This window comes from Notamacropus eugenii, chromosome 6 (assembly GCF_028372415.1).
Source record: "Notamacropus eugenii isolate mMacEug1 chromosome 6, mMacEug1.pri_v2, whole genome shotgun sequence".
NCBI lineage: Eukaryota > Metazoa > Chordata > Mammalia > Diprotodontia > Macropodidae > Notamacropus > Notamacropus eugenii.
The window spans coordinates 203,862,361-203,889,042 of record NC_092877.1 but is presented as its reverse complement, the minus strand read 5'-3'; the positions used below and the strand labels follow the sequence as shown (position 1 = coordinate 203,889,042).

At 35.2% G+C, this 26,682-nt stretch overlaps 1 protein-coding gene across 2 annotated transcripts in view; it reads left to right on the top strand.

Moving 5' to 3' along the window:
• LOC140512600 (sulfotransferase 1C1-like) overlaps positions 1-25,596 on the top strand; it is a 41,742-nt gene extending 16,146 nt beyond the window's left edge. Inside the window, exons 3-8 of one of the 2 annotated variants that reach the window (XM_072621799.1) lie at positions 3,099-3,224; positions 5,974-6,071; positions 20,521-20,647; positions 22,968-23,062; positions 24,323-24,503; positions 24,974-25,596. In XM_072621799.1, coding sequence (XP_072477900.1) covers positions 3,099-3,224; positions 5,974-6,071; positions 20,521-20,647; positions 22,968-23,062; positions 24,323-24,503; positions 24,974-25,086 — 740 coding nt within the window. In that variant the 3' untranslated portion in view covers positions 25,087-25,596. Of the gene's footprint in view, positions 1-3,098; positions 3,240-5,973; positions 6,072-20,520; positions 20,648-22,967; positions 23,063-24,322; positions 24,504-24,973 lie in introns of both variants that reach the window. The other variant, XM_072621798.1, reaches the window with a different exon arrangement.
• Positions 25,597-26,682: the final 1,086 nt, after the last annotated feature.

Sequence of the window (26,682 nt, the reverse complement as noted above, 5' to 3'; positions counted from 1 at the left end):
TCTGTCATTACATGGCCATTGCTTCCTCTTGTATGGTGACAGCTGTAGCCATAACCACATTGTGATACAAGAGCCACTTGAGATTGTGGAGAGTACAGAGTAGGCAGAAAACAAGACTCAAAATCTGAAAGTTGCCTCAGACACACTGACTATGTGATCTTTGGCAACTCATTTGACTTTCTTCAGCATCCCTTTCCTCTTGTATAAAAGGTGGAAAATAATAGCAGCTATCTCACAGGGTTCTTGTGAGAATTAATTTAGACAATAAGTGGAAATGATAAGGATTTCACCAATGTAGGGACCTCTCAGATGCAGAAATTCCACCTACCAATGTAAGTCACCAACTTCTCTGAAATTTATAGCCTTAGGGAACTGTCTGGGGAACAGAAATGTTAAGTATTTTGCTCAGCAACCCATATATGTGCAAGGTGTGACTTCAGCCTAGGTCTTCTGGCACTGAGGTAATCTCTATATCTAATAAACCAAAACTGTCTCTCATATGTATAAAATACTTAACAGATTCTACATGATGATAGAAATGTCTAGTACTATTATAAATAACAGTCTCAAGAGCTACTCTCAGATAACACACACAAAAAATACCAGAAACCTGTATGGAAAGTAGCCCGATGCAACAACAGAATTTGAATGAAGAACAATGCAAAATGCTTTGGTGACATCTTATTCTACCTGCATCAAAATCTTTCCTCTTCAGCATGAAGACCATAGAGACTTGTATTTCTTTTTCTGTGCTTTAGCCTCTCATATTTTTGAAGTGAATCATGTTATTGCAGGCTATAACCTGCTATTGTGAGGATAGCTACCACAAAAAGGGCACCAAAAAGTATGACCAATAGGGCCCAGACCTAAGATAGAACAGAGTTAAGAAACCAACAGGAAAACTCTATAGCTTTCACTCAAGGCCACCTCTATTGTCAAGTCCCTGAGGAAGTGGGGAACTGAGAGATAGTAATAATTTTAGGTGTTTGGTAAGGAATGCAGTACCACAAAGGCTATATGGCAAGTTGACCCCTTCATGCTATACCTCCATTTTGGATAGCTGCTCCCAAGAAAATGATGAAGCCATGACTTCATGTGTCAGATAGCTATAACTGATATCCAGGTAGAAGAGAAGAGGCAAGCGTGTGGTGGTTGGGAGATAAATCATAAGCAACTATACTTTGTTTAGTAAAAACACAATCTGCTGTTAAGAGGCCTTTAAACAAAGAGATAAAGTAGTTTTCCCTCTGAGACAAATAGCTTCTAAAACAGATTTTTATGGATTTGAACATCCAGTTAAGTTGTTGTGGGAAACAGATCAGAACAGGACACCGCAGGAACCAACAGGGATTCACTGGGACAATCCCTCAGACATAACACTAGAACGATTTCAGAACCTCCCATCCTCATGAGGGTTCTGGGTTTATGGGAGTCTAACAGTTGGTTGAAAACAAAGCCATATTTGTAGATGATTGTGGACCCAGAAGGTCAGTTGTGTGTGGAACAAAACAACCAAGAATTTTACATGAAGGGTACCCATTAGACCCTTTTTTTTGCTTTTCCCTTCCTTCTATTAATTTCTTGAAAATAAAAATTCCCTTCAAAAATTCCCTTGCCTCATGCCAATTTCATTCAGGTTTTTCAGTCTAAGTCAGAACCTTTCTAATTCAGATATTCTCTTAAACTACTTGAAAAATAAATAAACTTGCAAACCCCAGATCTGCATTGTTTTGGTCAGAGAGTTCTGTTTTATCTCATTAGGGGGAATTCTGGAATCTATCTTGTGACCATTCACGATACTCAAAATAATCACGTTTCCACTTCTAATTTTATCTTACACTACTCCCTAAAATATACAATTACAGGGAGTATTTGTTTTCAAAAAATGCTTGCCACAATGCCTGGAACAGTGTAGGTACTCTATAAAGTTTTATTCCTTTCCTCTTTCTGTGAAACCAGTCCCAGATTTCTAGTCAACCTGGACAACTCACCATTTCCTCAAAAGTCATCTTGTTACATCTTTCATCACATTAAGCTTTCTCACCCACATACCTCCTAAACTTCACACATGAGAAGCTTACCAGCCCCATGAAGCTTACATTGATCATGACTATAGAGGATCTTTATTATGGTGAGCCAGTCATTTAACTGCTTAGGGTCTAAGTCATTTCATTTGTAAAACAATAGGCTGGAGTTAGATGGCCTCTGATGACCCTTGAACTATAAATCCACTATCATCCCTAACTTGTCCCACTGTCGGTATCATAGACACACCTGGTAGAGACTTTAAGATCATTCAGTTCAACCAGTTCACTTTACACATGTTTCCTCTTGTACTCATATATTATTTGTGATTGAAACCTGATTCCATCTGTGTAGGGGGCTCTCAGTGTGGAAATCTTACTCTTTGATGCAGGTAAACTACTTGTCTGAGACCTGCCCAAGGCAATGAACAGTCAAGTACTTGTCCATACCCACATGGTTTGTGAGTCAGAAAAACTATTTTAACAAAGGTCTTGTAGCTTGCAACACAAGTTCTCTAACAATTCCAATAAATTTTTTCTAATCCCTTGTTTTATATTAGTTTTTATTAGTTATTCATGCATGGGTTCTAGCCACGTTAAAAGAATGTAACCTCCTTGAGCATTATGAATAGCCAAAGCTATTCTCCCTCCAAATAGTCAATGCTCCAAAGCAACTATTCTACAATCTTTCCCCCATATATTTCCCTAAATATGTCAAATACTTTGTCACTTTAAGCTTCAAAAATCACCCAAAAGAGGGCTATTTGTAACCTTCTAAAGCAATTTTCAGGATAATTATTTCTTAGTTTTGGTTATATCTTATGCTTCTCAGGAGTTGTAATAACCCTATCTAAATATTTCATGCCAACCAGAGCCTAACACATTGTTCTGCACATAATAAGCTCTAAACAAATGTTACTGAATAAATTGAACAAATCTTTGTATAGCATACATCTTTCACAATGGTTTGCACACACCAAATGTTCATTACCTATTTGCTAAATGAAGGAATGGATAACATGAGATTAGACTATGCTTTATATAGATAAACTAAAAATGACCACAATTTTTCAGGTACAACCTGGATGCAGGAGATTGTAGACATGATCCAAAATGATGGAGATGAAGAGAAGTGCCAGCAAGTTGAAATCTATCACAGGCATCCTATAATTGAGTGGAGTCAACGTTTATACATTTCAAGTTACGTCCTTTGTGGTAAATTTTTTCTACTGAAGTTAGATTGACTTAGAGTTAGAGTTCTGAACCCATTAGGTTCCTCTCAAGGGGAACTCTTTCCAAAACACAAGGAAAGTATTTTCCTGACACTACTTCTAGCAGTATAAATTGACACTTTCCCTGTAAATTTTACTTATCTAAATCACTGAGAATTAGAGTATGTCACACAGCTATTAGGTGTCATAGAAAGGACTTGAAGGATGGTCTACTTGACCCTCTGGCTCCCTTTCTATTCACTATGCCAGGCAGATAGAACAGTTCTTATCTCCATTTCAGAAATAGGGATATTGAGGCACACAGAGGTTAAACTGATTTATCATAAGTTTAAAACCAAAGGCTACTGGGACCATATTCAGTGCATTTTCACTCATGAGATTTGAAGACCTGGACCACATAAATTAGAGAGCATCCTTACCAAAACCAGTTCTTCAGGGCCACTACAAACTATATTCTCATACCTGGAGCATTCTACTTCTTTGTTCTGGACAAAGAATACTTAGGTAGAGGTTTTATGTACAAACACAACTTAATCAATAATCTGAAAAGCAAGCATGTACATGATCATCACCAAACAAAATAGGTGCTGAACACTGGTTTGCTCTAGGCCCTCTGGTATTCACTGAGCTACCATGGAATCATAAGATGTGTCCCCTATCTCTGAGGGCTTGAAATTCATTTTGGAAGATGAGACACATCCATTATGCTAAATTAGTTTGCAAGTTTCTTTCAACAATTCAAGTTTAGTCATGCCTGTCTATTCCATGACATATTTTCTCCATATCCTCCCAAAAATATGCCATAAGAGATGTATGCAGTCCTTATATATCTGCTGTAAGAGTCTGTAGGTGGGAGAAATCACTGAGGGCAGACAATCAGACAAGGCACCCAGGAAGAAGTGAGACTGGAGTTTGGACTTGAAAAGTGGGTAGGACATAGTTAGGAACAGGTTCAGAAGATATTTCAGGAACTGAATCATAGAAACAGTTGAGGTTGGGTGCCTGAGGGCAGGAAAAATGTTTGCAAACAACTTCAATAACAACAATACATACACTTTTACATATGCACATATATAGGATATGTGAATTGTGACTATGTAGAAGTATACTACATGAATAGATGTGAGTATACATATGTATATCATTACACATGTATGTTTATGCTATGTATGTGTCTATGAATAGATAAAGAGATAGGAGGTGGAGGCTTAGAAAATTGAGAAAAAATTAGGTACAATGCCTAAATTCATGTCATGTAACATGATGCTCTAAGGAGGAATTTTGTTATCCTTCTTTAGAGTTTAACTTCTTAGGATAAGTGGTCATAACAGTCTCTAGTTTCTCTGTGTCAGATAATCTTTCCCAGGCTCATGACTTCTTAACATCTTAACCAGACTTTGAGAGTGACATATGGGGGTGAAATAATGTGATTTTCTGCTACGGTTGCTCTGATGACAATATTACTAAAGTTAACATGTGAGGCTATTGCTGGCAATATGCCTTGTTTGTCTGTTGCCCTATAAAGCAAGTAGGCATGGATAACTGAGTGGGGAAGCCACAGGGGATGTGGCAGTATAATTCTGTGTGAGCCTCAATGGACTCCAATTCAGGCATGAAGAGATTTGTGGGAGTAAACAAGCTGGAATACTGTGCCTCTCTCCAATTACCCCATCAAGACATAGATTTAGATGCAGCCCCTTCTCACTAGCCCCTGCAAGAAGGCTGATTAGGGAATGCTGTAGGAGTTATTGCTCTAATTATGAACATCCCTCTTTAGAAGACTAGACTAGAATAAAGTAAGCTAACTTATTTAACCTCTTATTGTGTCTCTGTTCCTGTATTCCTGTCTGCCTGGATCAAGAGTGAACCTTTGCTAGTGTCTACTCATGTCTTACAGATATCTACAGGCTTCATATGATGCATATGACATTTCAAAATAAAATGTTTCCCTTATTAGGATTCATACATACATGGATTACCTCAGGGACCTTAATCAGCTGCTCCCCACTATTACTGAAAAATTAACCCCTTTCAGATGCCATGGCTGGACCTATTAATAATACAAGAAATCTTATGTCTATAACCATTTATAATTAAAGCTGAATTTAATTAATTGTATTAAATTCAGGACACCTGAACTAATATGGATTTCTCAGTATCTTGAAACCACAAAAGCAGGGGATAAAGAAATAGATTCACCTCATAGGTTCAGAGCTACTTAGATCTCTCACAACATCCACCTACCTATCAGGGTAGTGACCTCTTTTCACCTACTGCTCTCTCTCTATTGGCCAAGGTAGCCCTGAAGAAACACAATCAATGACCAAGACATTGTCAAATGCCTTGTAAATTGTCACAAGCTTCATGTATTTCCCTGATTCTACAAACTACTTTCTGTCCCATGATTCTACACTTACATTAGGCAGTAGAAATTTATCTGCAAGTTCATATCACTAAAGCAGGTGCTGGCATTGCTCTTAAATCAACTTCAGATCAAAAGAAATAATTTGTGGAAAGAGTTTTATAAATCTGCATGTACTATACAAACGTTACTTATGGTTTTCTTTTCTGAAAGGAGAAATGACCATCAAAACAAATCTCTTTATATTCACTAGAACTTGGAACATTCAATTTCATATTTCCATAAGACAGTAACACAAAAGTTACATACTGAAGGGAAGCAGTAAAAATTTGAATGATACTGTACTATTTTTCAGATCCGGAGTTTGCTATGGAAGTACCTTCTCCAAGAATACTAAAGACACATCTCCCTGTCCAGATGTTGCCACCATCTTTCTGGAAACAAAATACAAAAGTAAGATCACTCAGTAGTTCTAATCTTCCTTACTTTGTATCATCTCTAATTCTGGAGGACAGCAAATACTTGTTTTTGAAAGGAAAAATCTGACAGATTTCAATGTTAGGAAGCTATGCCTTCACAATACAAAGGGGTACATTTAATTTTCTTCTTTCTGGGTAACAAGAAAAGAATTTTACAGTCAACCATCTGAGTGGGTGAAGGGAATCCCCTCATTTGTAAATTCCTATACCAGTGAAACATTGGGTCAGTAAATTTCTCATGACTTTTGTGAAGCAGGCATTTGTGAGCATATAAAAAGTTACCTCAAAATTACTATGATACCTTTCCTGCCAAACTTCATTTTAATATTTTTTAAAAATTTATAAGCATTACTTTTCTCTCCATATGACTTTCACCCTTCGTGAGAAAACAAGAGCCAATATTCCATGACAAATATATATAGTTCTGCAAAGCAAATCCACACATTGACAGGTTGAAAAATGTGTCTCATTTAATACATTTGTTTCATAATGTATCTGTGAAGAATTAGATTGCATTCTTCGTCATCCATCCTTTGAAAACATGGCAGATTATTTTCACTGATCAGTTTTCTTTATTTAATATCTATTTATTTTTACTTTTCAATATTCATTTCCACAAAATTTTGAGTTCCAAATTTTCTCCCCAAGTTTGCCCTTCCCCCAACCCAAAATGCTGTACATTCTAATTAACCCTTCTGCAAATCTGCTGTCCCTTCTCTCACACCCCTTTCTTCCCTTATCCCCATTTTCTCTCTTTACTTGTAGGACAAGAGAGATTTCTATACTCTATTACCTGTATTTCTGATTTTCCAGTTGCATGCAAAAACAATTCTCAATATTTTTTCTAAAACTTTGAGTTTTAACTTCTCTCCCTTCCTCCTTCCTCACCCATGATCACTGAGAAGGTAAGTAATTGAATTTAGGCTATATATGTGTAGTTTTGCAAAAGATTTACAAAATAGTCATGTTGTGTAAACTAACTATATTTGCCTTCATCCTATCATGCCCCCTATGTACTCAATTCTCTCTTTTGACCTTGACCCTCCCCAAAAGAGTTTGCTTCTAATTACTCCCTCCTTGCATTTGCCCTCCATTCTTTCCTCCCCACATCGTGCTTATCCCCTTCTCCCCTACTTTTCTGTGGTGTAATACAGATTTTCATACCAAATTGAGTGTGCATGTTATTCCATCCTTAAGCCAAATGTGATAAGAGTGAGCTTCACTTTTTCTCTCTCATGTCCCCCCCTTTCCCCTCTATTACAAAAGCTTTTTCTTGCCTCTTTTATAAGAGATAATTTGCCTCATTCTATTTCTCCCTTTCTTCTCCTAATATATTTCTCTATCATCCTTTAATTTTATTTTTTTAGGTATCATCCCTTCCTATTCAACTCACCTTGTGCTCACTGTCTATATCTATAAATCTATATCTGTATAGATATAATCCCTCCAACTACCCAAATACTGAGAAAAATTTCAAGAATTACAGATATTATCTTTCTGTGTAGGTATGTAAACAGTTCAACTTTAGTAAGTCCCTTATGATTTCTCTTTCATGTTTACCTTTTCATGCTTCTCTTGATTCTTGCTTTTGAAAGTCAAATTTTCTATTCAGTTCTGGTCTTTTCATCAAAAATGCTTGAAAGTCCTCTATTTCATTGAATGACCATTTCCCCCCTGAAATATTATACTCAGTTTTGCAGAATTATACTCAGTAGGTGATTCTTGGTTTTAATTCTAGTTCGTTTGACTTCTGGAATATCATATTCCAGCTCTTCAATCTCTTAATGTGGAAGCTGCTGGATCTTGTGTTATCCTGATTGTATTTCCACAATACTCCAATTGTTTATTTCTAGTTGCTTGCAATATTTTCTCCTTGTCCTGGGAATGCTGGAGTTTGGCAATAATATTCCTAGGAGTTTCTCTTTTTGGATCTCTTTCAGGAGGTGATTGGTGGATTCTTTCAATATTTATTTTGCCCTCTGGTTCTAGAATATCAGGGCAGTTTTCCTTGATAATTTCATGAAAGATGATGTCTAGGATCTTTTTTTGATCATGGCATTCAGGTAGTCCCATAATTTTTAAATTGCCTCTTCTGCATCTATTTTCCAGGTCAGTAGTTTTTCCAATGAGATATTTCACATTGTCTTCTATTTTTTCATTCTTTTGGTTTTGTTTTGTAATTTCTTGGCTTCTCATAAAGTCATTAACTCCCATCTGTTCTATTCTAATTTTTAAAGAACTATTTTCTTCAGTGAGCTTTGAAACTCCTTTTCCATTTGGCTAATTCTGCTTTTTAAAGCATTCTTCTCCTCATTGACTTTTTGGATGTCTTTTTCCACTTGAGTTAGCCTATTTTTAAAGGTGCTATTTTCTTCAGCATTTTTTGGGTCTCCTTTAGCAAGAAGTTGACTTGCTTTTCATAATTTTCTTGCATAGCTCTCATTTCTCTTCCTAATTTTTCCTCCACCTCCCTTATTTGATTTTCAAAATCATTTTTGAACTCCTCCATGGCCCGAGATTATTGCACATTTATTTTGGAGGTTTTGGATGCAGAAACCTTTACTTTTAGGTCTTCATCTGATGGTAAGCACTGTTCTTCCTCATCTGAAAGAATGGAAGAAAATACCTGTTTTCCAAGAAAGTAGCCTTATACAGTCTTATATTTTCCCTTTTCTTAGCATTTTCCCAGTCAGTTACTTGACTTTTGAGTCCTTTGTCAAGAGGAGGGTATACTCTGGGAACCTGTAAGTTCTCAGTTCCTCCAAGGTGGCACAGTCAAGGCCTGCACTCTGGTCTGAAAGATACAGCATGATTTTCTGCCCAGGATCTTTGAAGCTATCTTTGCCATTTGTGGGTTGAGTAATAAAGGAGCTGCAGTTCCTGCCTTGGATTCTGCCATGGAGACCTGTTTGTACCTTACATGCAAGGCTCTGCTGAGCTCTGAGAGCTGCACTCAGCTCCAAACCTGGTGCAATTCCTGTCTGCCTTCCAGGCTGTCTTGAGCTGGAAATCCCTTCCACTCTGTAATTTTGTGGTTTCTGCTGCTCTAGAATTTGTTTAGGGTCATTTTTACAGGTATTTTATGGGCTATGGGTGGAGAGTTAGAGTAGGTGGGTCTTTCTATTCCACCTTCTTGGCTCTGCCCCCCATTAATCAGTTTTCTTAAGAATTTTCAATTCATTAATGTTTGTGATGCATTTATACCTTTGTTTGTCCTTCTTACTTTACCTTACTTCATTCTAAATCAATTTGAAGTAAATATTCCATCTTATCTGAAAACTCCATTTCATCATTTCATATGGAACCTTACTACACTATTAATTTAGATATATTGCTTGATTGAGACCTTCTCCAGTTGATAAAACTCTCATAGTTTCCAATTTGAAGTACATAAAGAGGTGCTTTAAATATTTTTACAATATTGTTTTATTCATTCTTTGAATACTGTAGGTGATAGAGGTTTTAGTAATATTGCTGGGTCAATGCATATGCACATGAAAGCAAGATGATGAAATAGAAGGAAGAATGATAATGAGCTTTTCCACCCACCAACCAGACCTAGAAATTGAATCAAACCAAATCCTAAATATCAAACTCAAGAAAAAAAGTCAGTGTGGGGTAGAGCCAAGATGGTGGAGTGAGAGCATCTACTCACCTAAGATCTTAGACAAACTCCTTCAGAAGCCTCTAAAAAGAGAATATGACTGGATTTTGAAGGGGCAGAACCCAATAGGAGACACACTGTGGTAGATTCACAGCCTGGAATAGACTGGAATGTCGACAGGAAGGATCTGTTCCCTGGAACTGGAGGAGCATGCAGTGCATAGTGCACAGGCTGAAAGAACACATCGAATATGTGGCAGGGCTGAGCAGGAAGCCCTGAGTGGTCTAAGGCAGTGACCGGACTGCTGAATCTTGGCCACATCAGCCCAGGATAGGGGTTCAGCAGAATCGGGCAAGTGAGAGTCATGGACTCCCAGCTATCTGCAGTGACTGCTCTTGAGATTGTCAGCCCACAGATTAAATGTCTGTAAGTCACCTGCTTGAACTTTCAGGAACCAAGACGGCAGAGTGATCAGTAAATGCTCTCCCACTCCCCTTGTTGACCCTCAAAGAACCATAAAATATTTGTCCAGAAAAATCCTGGAATAGTAGAATGAGCAGAAGGAGGAAAACAGTCTCTTAGCATGTGAGGCTAGTAAAATCGCTAAGGAGGGTCCCTCTTCCTGTGGCTGAAGGGGACAAGTGATCAGAGTTGTCCCAGACATCCCCACCTCAGCAAACCAGGAGGAGATCTTGAGCTCCAGGGAGGTGAAGCTTGCAACTGCCAACCCCAGGAACCAAGGTTTGCCTCAGTACCCCAGGGGAATTGGGAAGATACTAGCACAGACATGATCACCAACTGTTGAGCTTGTCTATGCTTTCGCTCAACAGAGGAGACCTGTTGTAGCCAGAACAACCCTCCCCCTCACTTAATACAGCTAGCACCAGGACAACTCCAGGGAAACCTAAAAAGATTTAACTTCACCTCTACTTTCTCAAACCAGCCAGTTCAGCACCAGGTAAGCTGCAGTATTTTAGCTTCTAGCTGAAAAAACCAGACACCACAACACACAAAGCCTCAAGTTCACAGAGCACCTTCTGCCAAAGAAGCAGAGATCTACTTTAAAAGCCAGGAAAAGGCTTATTATCATCATCATGGGTAAGAAGCAAAGCTGAAAAGAAAATACCATAGAGTCTTTCTATGGAGACAAGGACCAAAGAGGTCAGCATTGAGACTGTACTCCCATTTGAAACTTCAAAAGGGAATATTAAATGGTCACAAGCAAAAAGAGCACTCCTGGAAGAGCTAAAGAAGGATTTTAAAAGCCAAATTAGAGAAACAGAAGGAAAAATGGCCAATGATATTAAAAACATGAAAAAAGAATTTGCTGAAGAATTTGCTGAACAGCTCCTTAAAAAGGCAAATTGAACCAATGGAAAAGTATGCGCAAAAAGTAACAGGAGAAAAAAACTCTTTAAAAGGAACAATTGGACAGATGGACAAGGGGATGCAAAAGTTAACTGAAGAAAACAATTTTATAAAAATTAGAATTGGGCAAGTAGAAGCTAATGACTATGAGACATCAAGAATCAGAGAAACATAATCAAAAGAATGAAAAGATAGAAGAAAATGTAAAATAGCTAATTGGAAAAACAACTGAACTGGAAAACAGATGCAGGAGAGAAAAATCTAAGAATTATTGGTCTACCAGGAAGTCGAGGTTAAAAAAAGAGCCTGGACAATATCTTCCAAAAATCATCAAGGAAAACTGCCCAGATGTCATAGACCCAGATGGCAAAATAATCATTGAAAGAATCTCCCAATTCACCTCTGGAAAGGGATCCCAAACTAAAACACCAAGGAATATCATTGACAAATTCCAGAACTATCAAGGGAAGGAGAAAACACCACAAGTAGGCAGAATGAAACCATTCAAATATTTAGGTGCTACAGTCATGATCACACAGGACCTTGCAGGTTCTACATTACAAAGATTGAAGGACTTGGAATAAGAATATTCTGTGAAGCAAAGGAGCTGGGACTACAACCAAGTATCAATTACTCAGCAAAGTTGAGCATAATATTTTAGGCAAGGAGATGGGCATTCAATGAAATAAGGGAGTTCCAGACCTTGCTGATGAAACAGTCAGTGCTCAATAGAAAATTCAATCTTCAAACACAAGTCTAAAGAGAATGATTAAAGGTAAATAGGGTAAAAACAAGCTTATTATTCAACATGAGCATAATGTTTACATTCCTGTAAAGGAAGATGATACCTGTTAATCTTGAGAATTGTATATCTATCATGATATACAAAAGGGATATATATATAGATGGAGGGAACATGTGTAAAGGAAATGATGTGATGATGAAAACAAGATTTAAGGGTGCAATGGGATTGTAACAGGAGATGTGAAATGAAGAAAGCAGAAAATGGTAAATTACATAACAGGAAGAGGCACAAAATTTTATTACAGCAGAGGGAAAGAGGGGAGGGAGATGAGCATTGTTTGATATTTACTCTTATCCAATTTGGTTCAAGGAGGTAACAAAAAACTCATTCAAGTAAAGAAATCTAACTAGCTCTATAGGAAGTAGGAGGGGAAGGGGGAAAGAAAAGGGAGAAGAGTTTAAAAGAGAGGGAAGAAGTAGTAAGGATAAATGGGTGTAAAGGGAAAGGGGCTGAAAGAAGGAATGGGAGACTGAGGGAGGAGGTGGTCAAAATTTAAAACTTTATTTTGAAGGGGAAGGGAGAGGGGACAACTAAAAGCACAAAAGGGGAGAAAAAGGATAGAGGGAAAGATGCAGATAATAATCATAATTGTGAATGTGAATGGGATGAACTCTCTCATAAAATGGAGTCGGATAACAGAATGGATGAAATACCATAATGCAACAATAGATTGCATGCAAGAAACACATTTGAAATGAGGGGATACATACAGGGTAAATGTAAAGGCTGGAGCAGAATATATTGTGCTACATCTGATGCAGCAATCCTAATCTCAGACAAAGAAAAGCAGAAATAGATCTAATTAAAGAGAAAAGGAAGGAAACTATATTCTGCCAAAAGGCACCATAGGGAGCGAAGCAATATCATTACTACACGTATGTGCTCCAAGTGGCATAGCATCCAGATTTTTAGAGGAGAAGTTAAGAGAGTTCCAGGAAGAAATAGAAAGCAAAACTATACTAGTGGGGGACCTCAATCTCCCCTTCTCTGAATTTGTTAATTCTAACTTCAAAATAAACAAGAAAGAAATTAAGGAGGTGAATAAAACTCTGGATAAGGTACATATGATAGATATGTGGAGAAAAGTGAATGTAAATAGAAAGAAACTTACCTTTTTATCAGCAGTCCATAGCACATATACAAAAATTAAACATATACTAGGGTGTAAAAGGCTCACAATCCTATGCAGAGGGGCAGAGATAGTGAATGCATCCTTCTCAGATCATAGTGCAATAAAAATTATATGTAATAAAAGGCCATGGAAAGACAGACCAAAAATTCAGTGGAAACTAAATAATCTAATTCTAAAGAATGAGTGAATTAAACAACAACTCATACAAACAATCAACAACTTCATTCAAGAGAATGACAATAATAAGACGATCTATCAAATATTATGGGATAATGCAAAAGCAGTTCTCAAGAGAAGTTTTATATCTTTGAATGCCTCGATGAATAAAATAGAGAAAGAGGAGATCAAGGAATTGAGCATGCAGCTGAAAAACCTGGGAAATGAACAAATTGAAAATCCTCAAATAAATATCAAGGTAGAAATACTGAAAACCAAAGGAGAGATTAATAAAATTGAAATTAAGAAAGTATTGAACTAATAAATAAAATTGAAAGTTAGTTTTATGTAAAAATCAATAAAATTGATAAACATTTGTTCAATTTGATTTAAAAAAAAGAAAGAAGGAAAACAAATTACTAAGATCAAAAATGAATAAGGTGAACTCACCTCCAATGAGGACAAAATTAAAACAATGATTAGAAATTACTTCTCCTAACTCTATGCCAATAAATTTGAAAATTTTAATTAGATGGATGATTATTTTAAAAAAATATAAATTGCCCAGATTAACAGAAGAGGAAGCTGAATACTTAAATAACCCTACCGCAGAAAATGACATTGAACAAGCCATCAATGAACTCCCTAGGAAAAAATCTCCAGGGCCAGATGAATTTGCAAGTGATTTCCATCAAACATTTAAAGAACATTTAATTCCAATACTATATAGACTTTTAGTAAAATTGGGGAAGAAAGAGTGCTCCCAAATTCTTTCAATGATACAAATATGGTTCTGATATCTAAATCTGGAAGAGCCAAACCAGAGAAAGAAAACTATGGATCAATTTCTGTGATGAATATAGATACAAAAGTTTTAAATAAAATTCTAGCAAAAAGAATACAGCAACTTATCATGAGAACAATATATTATGATCAGATTGGATTTATACCAGAAAGGCAGGGCTGGTTCAATACTGGGAAAACTATTAGCATTATTGATCATATCAACAACAAAGCTAACAGAAAACACATGATTATCTCAACAACTGCAGAAAAAGTTTTTGACAAAATTCAACACGCATTCCTGTTGAAAACTCTGGAGAATATAGGAAAGAATAGAACTTTGCATGAAATAATAAGCAGTATCTACCTAAATCCTTCAGCAAGCATTTCATGCAATGGGGATAAGGTAAATGAAATTCAAATAAGATCAAAAGTGAAACAAGGATGTTTATTATCACTACTATTATTCAATATAGTACTAGATATGTTAACTTTAGCAGCAAGAGAAGAAAAAGAGATGGAAGAAATTAGAATATGCAAAGAAGAAACTAAGTTATCACTCTATGCAGATGATATGATGATATACTTAGAGAATCCCAGAAAATCAAGCAAAAAATTACTTACAATAATAAAAAACTTTGGCAAAGTTGCAGGTTACAAAATAAATTCACACAAATCTTCTGCATTTCTACATATTAATAACAAAACCAACTGCAAGAGATAGAAAGAGAAATCCCATTTAAAGTTAGGTTAGACGCTGTAAAATATCCAAGAGTCTACCTGCCAAAGGAAACCCAGGGACTACATGAACACAATTACAAAACACTTTTCGGGACAAATAAACTCAGATCTAAGAAAATGTAAAAACATCTGTTGCTCTTTGAGTTGCTTGAGCCAATATAATAAAAATGACAATTCTACTTAAATTATTTTACTTATTCAGTGCCACACCAATCAAATAATCTGATAATTATTTTCTATAACTAGAAAAATAATATGAAAAGTCATCTGGAAGAACAAAAGGTCCAGAATGTCAAGGGAACTAATGAAAAGAAATGCTAGGGAAGGTGGCCTAGCTCTTCTAGATCTCCAATCGTATAATAAAGCAGCAAATACCAAAACCACTTGGTAGTGGCAAAGCATCTTAAGGGTAGATCAGTGGGATAGGTTAAGTACTCAAGTCAATGAATATAGCAATCTACTGTTTGATAAACCCAAGGACCCCAGCTTTTGGGATAAGAACTCACTCTTCCACAAAAATTGCTGGGAAAACTGGATAACAGTGTGGTGGAACTGGGCACAGACCAATGACTGACATCATACACAAAAACAAGTCCAAATGGGAACATGGTCTAGGTATGAAGATTAATACTATAAAGAAATTAGTGAAGCAAAGAATAGTGTATTTATCAGATTTATGGAGAATGGAAAATTTTTTGACTAAACAAGAGATAGAAAATATTATGAAATGCAAAATGGATAATTTTGATTACATTAAATTGAAATGTTTTTGTACAAACCCAGTGCAACCAAAATTAGGAGGGAAGTAGAAAACTGGGAAAGAATTTTTGCAACTAATATCTCCAATAAAGTCCTCATTTCTAAAATACATAGGTCACTGAGTTAAATATACAAGAATACAAGTCATTCCCCAATTGATAAATGGTCAAAGAATATGAACAGGCAGTTTTCAGAGGAAGAAATTAAAGATGTGTCATTATGTAATACATATATGTCAATATGTAATTAAAGATATCTTTAATCTTAAAGTCATATGAACAATGCTCTAAATCACTATTGATTAGAGAGATGCAAATAAAAACAACTTTGAGATACCACATCACACCTATCAGATTGACTAACATGACAAAACAGGAAGATGATAAATGTTAGAGAAGATGTGAGAGAGTTGGAACACTAATTAATTATTGATGGAGCTGTGAACTGATCCAACCATTCTGGAGATCAATTTGGAACTATGCCCAAAGGGCTACAAAAATATGCATACCCTTTGACCCAACAATACACTTCTAGGACTGTATCCCCAAGAGATCATAAAAATGGGAAAGGTTCCCACATGTACAAAAATATTTATAGTTGCTCTCTTTGTGATGGCCACAAACTAGAAATAAAGGGAATTGATTAGAGAATGACTGAATAAATTGTGGTATATGAATGTAATGGAATATTGTTGTGTTCTAAGAATGATGAACAGATAGATTTCAGAGTCATGGAAAGACTTATATGAACCGGTGCTGAGTGAAAGGAGCAGAACCAGGAGAAGTCTCTACACAGCAACAATCACAGTGTGCAAGAAATTTTTCTGGTAGACTTAGTGCTTCATTGCAATGCAAAGGCTTAAAAATTTCCAATGAACTCTTGAGGCAAAATGCCTTCCACAGCTAGAGAAAGAATTATGGAATTGGATTGCAGAATGAAGCAGAACACTTTCTTTTGTATTATGTTTTATTTTCTGATTTCTCCCATTCATTTTTATTCTTCTTTGCAACATGACTAAGGTGAAATATATTTAATAGGAATGTATGTGTAGAACCTATATTAAATTGCATTCCATATCAGGGAGGGAGGGAGAAAGGAAGGGAGAAGTAGGGGGTGAGAAAGGAGAAGAATCTAAGATGTATGGAAGTGATTGTAGAACACTGAAAACAAAATAATTTAATTTTTAAAAAGTCAAGTCTACAGTGGTATATTCACATGTCCATTGTAGAAGAACCTCACTTTTGGAGTATCAGCATATAAAGATTCTAACTGCATAAATATTGTACAAAAGTATAAATGTAAAATGTATGCATGATGTTAAAATATGTGGTCATAAGCTGCCCCCCAAAAAGAAAAAATAATTTAAGGTAAGTCGTTTTTTCCAGCACAAGTCAGCATATATATATGTATATATATATACGTATATATATGTATATATATGTATATGTATGTGTATATACATACATATATATATATATATATATATATATATATATATATATATATATGTATATATATATATACACAAATAGAAATCTTTTCTGCACTTGGAAGGGCTCTGAACAGAAATTCGTGGTCATTCAGCATCATAGCTCAAGAAGAGACTGACCATGAGTGCAAGAATTGGTCTCAGTTCAAACACAGAAAGAATTGACCGTGTTCAGGATGAGAAAAAAAACGGCACTTGAAAGATCTGTTGATCACTTCCCTGTTGTGGGCCTGATACAGGAAGGGTCAGTACCTACTAGTGGCAGTTCAGGCTAAACAACAATTAGAGGACCCAGGACCAATTTGTAAATTCTAAATAATTAATAACTGTGTGTCGCTGAACTCAAACAGAGGGCAGGGGCTCAGCTCCAGTTTCTATCTCAAACTGAAGCCTACAGAGGAATAACCAGGGCAAAGATCTCAAACCAAAAGCCATTCTATAGCACTTTTATTATGAAGCAGCAGAGATTCCTAGTTGGTTGATAATGGCTGAGTCAAGCAACAGTCTCCTGCTTCTCAAACCAAATCTAGGTTAGTAACTTGGAAGTCTCAGATCAGATCTTTCCCTGGATTAGAGAACAATGAGAATACTGAAAACTTGTACGTTTCTAGACTTAGCTATCCCGGTGACTTTGGAGTCCAGCCAAATTTAGTTCCCTAAGTAAACAGCAACAAAATTGGTTCAGATATTGACTTTGGAAGTGTACAGAGTCTGATCCTAACAAAAATCAGAAGTCAGAATGTAGGCTGGGAAATGAGATGAAGCAAGAAATAGAAATACAGCTTAAGAAATTATTATGGCTTCTTAACATGAGAGTGGAGGGGAAAGGAGAAAAAACAGAAAAATAATGAAAAATGTGTTCTATGACAAGGTCATATCAATGGACAGTGATAAGAGGAAGGTGTCCTTGTGGATTCAGAAAGAGATGATCTAACATTGGAATGGGTGAGGAGTTGGGATAGGGTGTAAAAAGAAAAGGAGGAAAGTCTTGTTTTTATTTTGGGAATAATGAATTTTTTTCCCTATCTCTTTGACCCAGCAATACTAATACTTGGTATTATTTTTGCAATAATGAATATTCCTTTGCATGAAGATGAATCATATGTGGAGGGAGATGGGGACATTGCAATGACTGTGACCAAGAGGTGCTTAAAAAGTCTAATATAAGAGGGTTGAAGTTGGACCTCTCATGGAGCTTTTATCTAGGGAGTAGGAAAACATGGTCCCATGGAAGAGATTTAAAGGCAAATAAAGACAGAGAAAGGTAAACTTGAGATCACATAGATCAATGATAGGCTGAATAATCAAAGACATAATGGATGAACAATTAGCCAGATTAAAACATGGGCTCTGCCCACCTTGAGAGAATATTACCTCACTGAGCATTGTAAATGCCAATTCTTGTCTCACTCCAAACAGGCAGTGCTCCAATGCAACTATTCTAAGGTATTTTCCATCAATATGACAAATACTTTATCACTTTCCTAAAACCAAGGACAGGGGGAAGGAACTAATAAAGAAAATGTCAAAGAGAAAGAGGTAACAGGCACAAAGAGGGGACTAGGGTTGATGGGCATGGAAATAGTTGGAATATGTCTCTTTTTTAAAAAATAATGTTTAAAGTAAATAAAGGAACATAATTTTTCATAAAAAATACAACTTCAAAATAAAACATAATAAGAAAGAGATGGAAGGCAATATAATGCTAACTCTTGTAATCTTAAAAGTGAATGGATTTAACAATCCAATGAAATGAAAAAGAGGGAGACCGGATAAGCCAACATAACCTTACAATTTATTCCTATTTCTTAGCCAGTACCAGATAGAAGAAATTTCATGTTTAATCACAAATAATATATGAGTAGAAGAGGAAGTGTATGTATGTATGTATATAAGTATATATATATGTATGTATATATATATATGTATATATATATATAGTAAACTTGTATTTGACAAGTATAAAGACAAGATTCTGCCATAAGAATTCATCATTCGGTAAAAAAAAATTGTTGGAAAATCTGGGAAGTAATATTGCAGAAACTGGACAAAGACCATTATCTTATACCATTTACTAAGATTCGTGACCTAGATATAAAGAGAGATTTAAAAGAAAACTAGAACATTGTACATATTACTTATCAGACTAATAGATGGGTGAACAAATTATCAATAAACAACAGACAGAAAGGAAGTTAGGTGTAATATGGATAATTTCAGTGTTACTAAATTTAAAAAGTTTTGTACAAATAAAAGAAATATAGCCAAGATGAGAAGAAAAGATGAAAAGTGGGAGATCTTATATCTAAAACATATAGAAATTTGTCAGATCTATAAAAATACAAGTCATTTTTCAATTGGTAATTGTTCAAAGAATATGAACAGAAGGTTTCCAGTGAAGAAAACAATCAATTTGTAAAATTATAAAAATGCTGTAAATCCCTATTTATTAGAGAAATGCACATTAAATAACCTTGAGATAAAATTTTTACATCTAGTGGATTGGCTAAAAAGTATGAAAGGGAAACTGACAAATGCTGTAGGGGACATAGAAAAAGTGGGACACATTAAAGGTTGGTGGAATTGCGAACTGAAGCAAAAATTTTAGAGAACAATCTAGAATTATGCCCCCAAATTTATTAAATTCCCTATCTCTTTGACCCAGCAATACTAAGACTTGGTCTATTTCCAAAAACGATTAGGGGAAAAAGGAAAAGAACCTATATGTTCTAAAATATTTATAGCAGCTGTCTTTGTGGTGGCAATTAGAACTAAAAATTGGCAAGATTTTCATCAGTTAGGGAATGGCTGAGCAAATCATGAACAAGTCAGAAATGATTGTGATGGAATATTACTGTGACATAGAAAATTGTGACTTGCATGAAATAATGAAGAAAGAAATGAGTATAACCAACAGAACACTGGATATGGTAACATCAATAATATTTTTTAAAATGACTTTGAACAAATAAGTTATTTTGACTTACACAAATACTCAAATTAAAAGAAGTATTAAAATAGTGTACCTATAGAACAACTTTACCTATATATGTCTATTTGTGTATAATGATAGCCATTCTCTAAGGTGGAGGAGGGGAAAAGGAAGGAAGAAAAAAAAAGAAACCCACAAGATATTTTTGCTGCATATTTCAAAGGAAGAGCAACTAGTGAGAAGGAGATATCCATTTTCATGTGCAATCAAAGTAGGTAAAAAAATTAAACTCTGATATATTCATATGGGTATGAATGCAGAAGTGAGGTATCATTCTTCCTACATTCAGCTCCTACATTCAGATGAATTCTGTGGAGAAATGAAGTTGGATTTCTAAGTTCTAATTGCTTTATCCCTCCTCCCCCTCATATTAAGTAAAGATTTCTGCCTGAATGAAAAGAAATATTTTCCTCAAATCACAGACTGCATTTGCCTTTGACAGGGTCTCCACTCCCAGTGCCCAGTGGAGGAAGAGGGCTAATAAAAGACTCCAAGCAGGTTTTGACAATCCCAATACTAAATATGAACATTGTTCTTAACTATTTTTTTCTCACTGACATTAACCATTTTGACTGAGGTCTATATCCATTCCAGATCATATATGTGGCAAGAAATGCAAAAGATTGTGTGGTGTCTTACTACCACTTCTCAAGAATGTTTATACCCTTTCCTACACCAGGCTCCTTAGAGGAGTTCATTGAAAAATTCATGAATGGAAGAGGTGAGTAGAAATAGATCTGTGCTTGATTCACTTCTCATCTGATGTCAGCCGTAAGTGAAAGAGGTTTCTATTTGCAAATATTTAAATTTTCCAGCATTAAATCATAATTTTTTGAAATATGATTCTCCAAATGATTCAGTACTCTAAAAAATTATTTCTGCCATCTTTTCCAAAGCAAACTGCTGGTTAAGAACAATGATTGAGCATCTAAGGCCCATTTGTTTAGTGGTGATGGGAGAAAAGAATTTACCTCTTGTAAAATTACTCACTCTTTTCAAAACTATTCATGTCCATATTATTAGAGAAAGTACACTATTTCTTTTGTGTTTTCAAGTTTGTTAGTACTAATATTAAATAATAGCTTCTAGTCATTCTTTCTTATTTCTTCTGGGTATTTTCATCTCTTTTCAAACAAAATTAGTTTTATTTTTTCGTAGGGTTGTTTTTATTTCACTTTGGCCATGTTCTATTTTGTTGATTGTATTTTCTACTCCTTTCAATTTTAATGAAAGGAGCTAAAAGTTTATCAATTTTGACAGTTTTTTCAAAGAAGTGCCTTTCAGATTGGTGATTTTTATGAAGTTTTTTTTTCTTTCAGATTTGCCTCTTTCACATCTGATTTTTAATATATCCTCTTTAATGCTACTTTTAGGGGGTTTGCTGTTTTCTACCTTTTAATACCCATTTAGTTAATCAATCATTTCTGTTTCTATCATCTGAATGAATTACTATAAAAATACTTTCACCCTGAGAACTGCTTCAGCTCTACAATATAAATTTAGTAGATTCTTTTCTCATTATAATTCTTTTCATATAATTATTCTTTCTATTATTTGTCCTTTTAGCCACTAATTACTTAACATTTCATTGGCAACTCCCCAAATTAGATTATGTCTATTTTTTGTGGTCCCTAAACTAATTACCATTTTTATTGTGGAATGGTCTCTAAAGGACCACAATTTGGCTTTATTTGTGTCATTTGCAATATATCATTGATGTAATACATGGTTATTGTCCATATATGTGTGTTTCTCTATGTGTGTATATATAAATGCCTTTATATATGCATGGATATGTATATATGTGTGTTTTCTGTGTATATGAATACATATATGAATACAATTCTGTGTATATGAATATATATGGATAGTGTGGTAGACAGATGACAGAAATAGATAGCCAGATAGATAGATACATAGACAAATAGATAGATAGAAAGATAGATAGATAGAAAGACAGATAGATAGATGATAGATAATTCAGCAATGCCACTTAGAAGATGACATAAGGGGCATTATTTTCCTCTAGTTTCTCCAACATTTTTTTCAGGTATAGTCCTTTTGATGTTGTTTTTATTAGATTTATTGAAAAGAGATAAAGGCGAAATCTCCAAGCACTATTGTGTGACTAAGTTCTCTAGTACTTTAGTTAATATTTACCCTCCGAACTTAGATATGTAAGCATTTAAAGCACATATGAATAATGTGAATTTTATTTTGTTGTCCATGGTTCTTTCCAAGATGATTTAGTGTACTTGTTTAGCAAACAATTAGTTTTTCCCTTTTGTCTAACAAATATGATTATAACTTTTGCTTTTCTTCATTTTCCTGATGTACAGGAAATTGATCCTAGTACCTCATTTATTCCTGGATGGAAGAAGAGCGAATGTGTTGGTAGAGTCATGCAGGATAGAACCAACGAGTAGTTACCGTAAAATAGATTGCTTGATACACATACACCCTGAGACAATATCTTTCCTCTGCCTTTTAAAAAAGCATTGTGCTCATGTATGTGTGTGTGTGTGTGTGTGTTTGCGTGTATGTGCATGTGTATATGTGTGTGTGTGTGTGTGTGTGTGTGTGTTCAGATTGGACCAAAGACTTCACTGACACAGGAAATTTTCAGTAAGGAAACTCCCTCTACCAATTTAGACCTGCAACTTTACTGCAGTACTTAGCTGCATACATACTAATACAGCTATGCCCAGGATTGGATGAGATTATTCTCATTTTAAGACACAATCTCTATCTATACAGTGTGACATTACTTCTCTAATTAAGCATAAAAGAATACATATGCATGAACATGCACATACATATGTATATATCTATACACTTTTGTATGGATGCTTATTTCTGCTACAAAAATGATTTTACTGTGATCCCTTGTCCACTTGAACTTGAAAATCTAGCCTTTCTCTTTATATTTTCCTTGCATGAACACTCAGAAGGTAAACAGCCAACACCAAGCACCCACTCTGTCAGCTGTGGTAATTGATTCATGGGTGTTAACTGTTTTCTCTCCTTCTATTCACCTCCAGTGCTCTGTGGTTCCTGGTATGACCATGTGAAAGGATGGTGGGATAAAAGGGATAAACACCCCATTCTTTACCTGTTCTATGAAGACATGAAAGAGGTATGTAACAGACTGAATGTCCATGCACCCAACAATCTTTGCTACAGAATTGCAGAGACAGAGTAAAAAGGTACCTCACAGAGGTCCTCTCCTCTCCTCACAGAGAGTTCAAGGATCTAATTACAGTGGCCCTGACAGGTGCTTATACAACCTTTCCTTGAACATTTCTAGTGCGGGATAACACAGGAATCTCTAACACAGCTCATTCTACCTTTCAATAGCTCTATTTGTTAGGAAATTTCTGTTTACATCAAGCTTTTATCAGTCTATCCATAATTTCCACCCACTGATCTCTGTTATGCCCTCTGGGGTCATGTACAATAAGTAATATTAGCTATCATTCCCCTTTCCAAATGGAAGTTAAATGTCTTCAACTGATTTGTATAAGATATTGTCTTCATGTAAAAGGAGTCTTCCCCCAATCAAGACCCTGTTAGAACTCTGTAAGATATTATTAAGATTTCTCCACACATTGCTCTGGGGTGAATATTTTCTTTCCATAATTTTTGTCTCATTCTCTTCTCAATTTCTTTTCCTCTTGTCAACTTTAACAATGTATTGAGTGAGTTTTACAAAACTGAATCACTTACTGCATGATAAGATTTACCATGGACATTTATTTTGTGTGCTTACTATTTGAAAGGGACTGTGCTTACTGCTAATAAGGCAAATAAGAGCAGATAAGAGATTGCCCTTTCCCTTGAGGAACTTACCTTGCAATAGGAGAAAACTAGACATAAAAGAGAATTAAAAAGGAAAGGAATATGTTAAAGACATTTTGAACATGAAGAAGTAGAACCAATAGGGGAAGGAGGATGTGGCTGCCTGGATAATGCCTTAAAATTCAGATTCTGGCAGGAATGAGTCCATCAGAAGAAAGGGTGTCAGGAATAGGTTACTTTCATTGTGAGAAATCCAAGGTTGAGGGTGAAATGCCAAGGTGTGGAGGCTTCTGTACCCTCAAAGAAAAAAATAACAGAGGCAACAGTGGAGCTTAAAGAAGATTAACAAGCTCATCATAAGCACATCATAATTCTTTATTGATGGATCTACTACCTGTATCACCGTATGTCACTGAGCCTTATTTTGCCTCAATTTCCTTAATGACAAAATAGACCACTTGGATTAGAGGGCTCTGAGGACTCTTCTAGCCCATTGTTTAGGATCCTAAGATTTCGTTTAAAAGAGAGTGGGGTATTATGTCTATAAAAGATTCTGTTTGGTTGTTTTTCTTACTTTTACTGACTGCCTGTCACCCAGAATCCAAAGCGAGAAATCCAGAAGATTTTAAACTTCCTGGAGAAAGACTTGTCAGAGGAAATTATCAATAAGATCATCTATCACACATCTTTTGATATCATGAAGCAAAATCCAATGGTAAACTACACCTATTTTCCTAAAACCATGATGGACCATTCCATTTCCCCATTCATGAGAAAAGGTGAGTGACGTTCAAGTTCAGATATTGTATGAGAAGCCAAACCTTAGTTTATTACCTGGGATTTATTAAAGAATTGTCTCCTTCTACTTATTATGGAGAGGCATCATAACACTGCAGAAAGACAAGAAGAATTAGTTCAGAAGGTCAAATATATCCCCAATTAATATGAGACCATAATTTTGCCCTCAGTTTACTAATCTCTTACTTGGGAACAGTTTTACCTAATTTGTTTGAATCATACGTTCATAAAACGAGACAAGATAAATGAAAAGCCTTCTGTCAAGTGAAAACTTCTATTAAAATGAATGCTGTTATAAGAACTCATATAATCAGGTCAACAGTATTCCTTTCTAATTCCAGAAAAAGTGAGGTTTATGCACTTACTCATTCATTCAGAGGCTATAAGAATGTATTGTAATTTTGAAAATTCTACTCTGTCAGATCAAAAGTGGAATTTTGATTTGTTTCAGGAATGCCAGGGGACTGGAAGAACCATTTTACTGTTGCCCAGAATGAGAAATTTGATGAAGACTATAAGAAGAAAATGGCAGGAACCACTTTGACCTTTCGTGCTGAGATCTGAGGAGCAAAAGGATAGAAATCCACCTTAAATCTTCCCTGGAATTCTTTTCCATTAAACATCATGACCATATGTACATCAAAACATGAAAGTCTAAATTATCGAATCTGTGGGCATAAAGAGGGCAAAGTAGTTTCTAATTATTGTTTTAATTTCCTCCTCATTGGAGGTGAATTTACCCTTTTCATTTTTAATATTAGCAATTTGATTTTCTTCTTTCTTTTTTTAAATCAAATTGAGCAAAGGTTTATCAATTTTATTAGTTTTTTCATAAAACCAACTATTGGTTTTATTTATTAATTCAATAGTTTTCTTAATTTCAATTTTATTAATCTCTCCTTTGGTTTTCAGTATGTCTAATTTGATATTTACTTGGGGATTTCCAATTTGTTCTTTTTCTAGCTTTTTCAGCTGCATACCCAAGTCATTGATCTCCTCTTTCTCTGTTTTATTTATGTAGGCATTCAAAGATATAAAACTTCCCCTAAGAACTGCTTTTGCAGTATCCCATAAGATTTGGTATGTTGTCTCATTATTGTCATTCTCTGGAATGAAATTGTTGATTATTTCTATGATTTCTTCTTTAACCCATTCCTTCTTTAGGATGAATATTTTAAAAAATACAAATTGCCCAGATTAATAGAAGAGGAAGTTGAATACTTAAACAACCCCATCTCAGAAAAAGAAATTGAACAAGTCATCAATGAACTCCCTAGGAAAAAATCTCCAGGGCCAGATGGATTACCAAGTGAATTCTATCAAACGTTTAAAGAACAGTTAATTCCAATACTATATAGACTATTTTTGAAAATTGGGGAAGGAGTCCTCCCAAATTCTTTCTATGATACAAATATGATTTTGATACCCAAACCAGGAAGAGACAAAACAGAGAAAGAAAATTATAGACCAATTTCCCTAATGAATATAGATGCAAAAATTTTAAATAAGATTTTAGCAAAACGAATACAGCATCTTATCATGAGATTAATACATTACGATCAGGCAGGATTCATACCAAGAATGCAGGGCTGGTTCAATATTAGGAAAACTATTAGCATTATCGATCATATCAACAACAAAACTAACAAAAACCACATGATTACCTCAATAGATGCAGAAAAAGCTTTTGATAAAATACAACACCCATTCCTATTAAAAACACTGGAGAACATAGGAATAAAGGGAACTTTCCATAAAATAATAAGCAGTATCTATCTAAAATCTTCAGCAAGCATTATATGCAATGGGATAAACTAGATGCATTCCCAATAAGATCAGGGGTGAAACAAGGATGTCCATTATCACCACTATTATTCAATATGATACTAGAAATGTTAGCTGTAGCAATTAGACAAGATAAAGATATTGAAGGAATAAGACTGGCCAAAGAAGAAACTTATAACTTAAAGTTATCACTCTTTGCAGATGATATGATGATTTACTTAGACAATCCCAGAGATTCAAGTAAAAAACTAATTGAAATAATAAACAACTTTGGCAAAGTTGCAGGTTACAAAATAAACCCACACAAATCTTCCGCATTCCTATGTATCAGCAACAAAGTCCAACAGCAAGAGATAGAAAGAGAAATCCCATTTA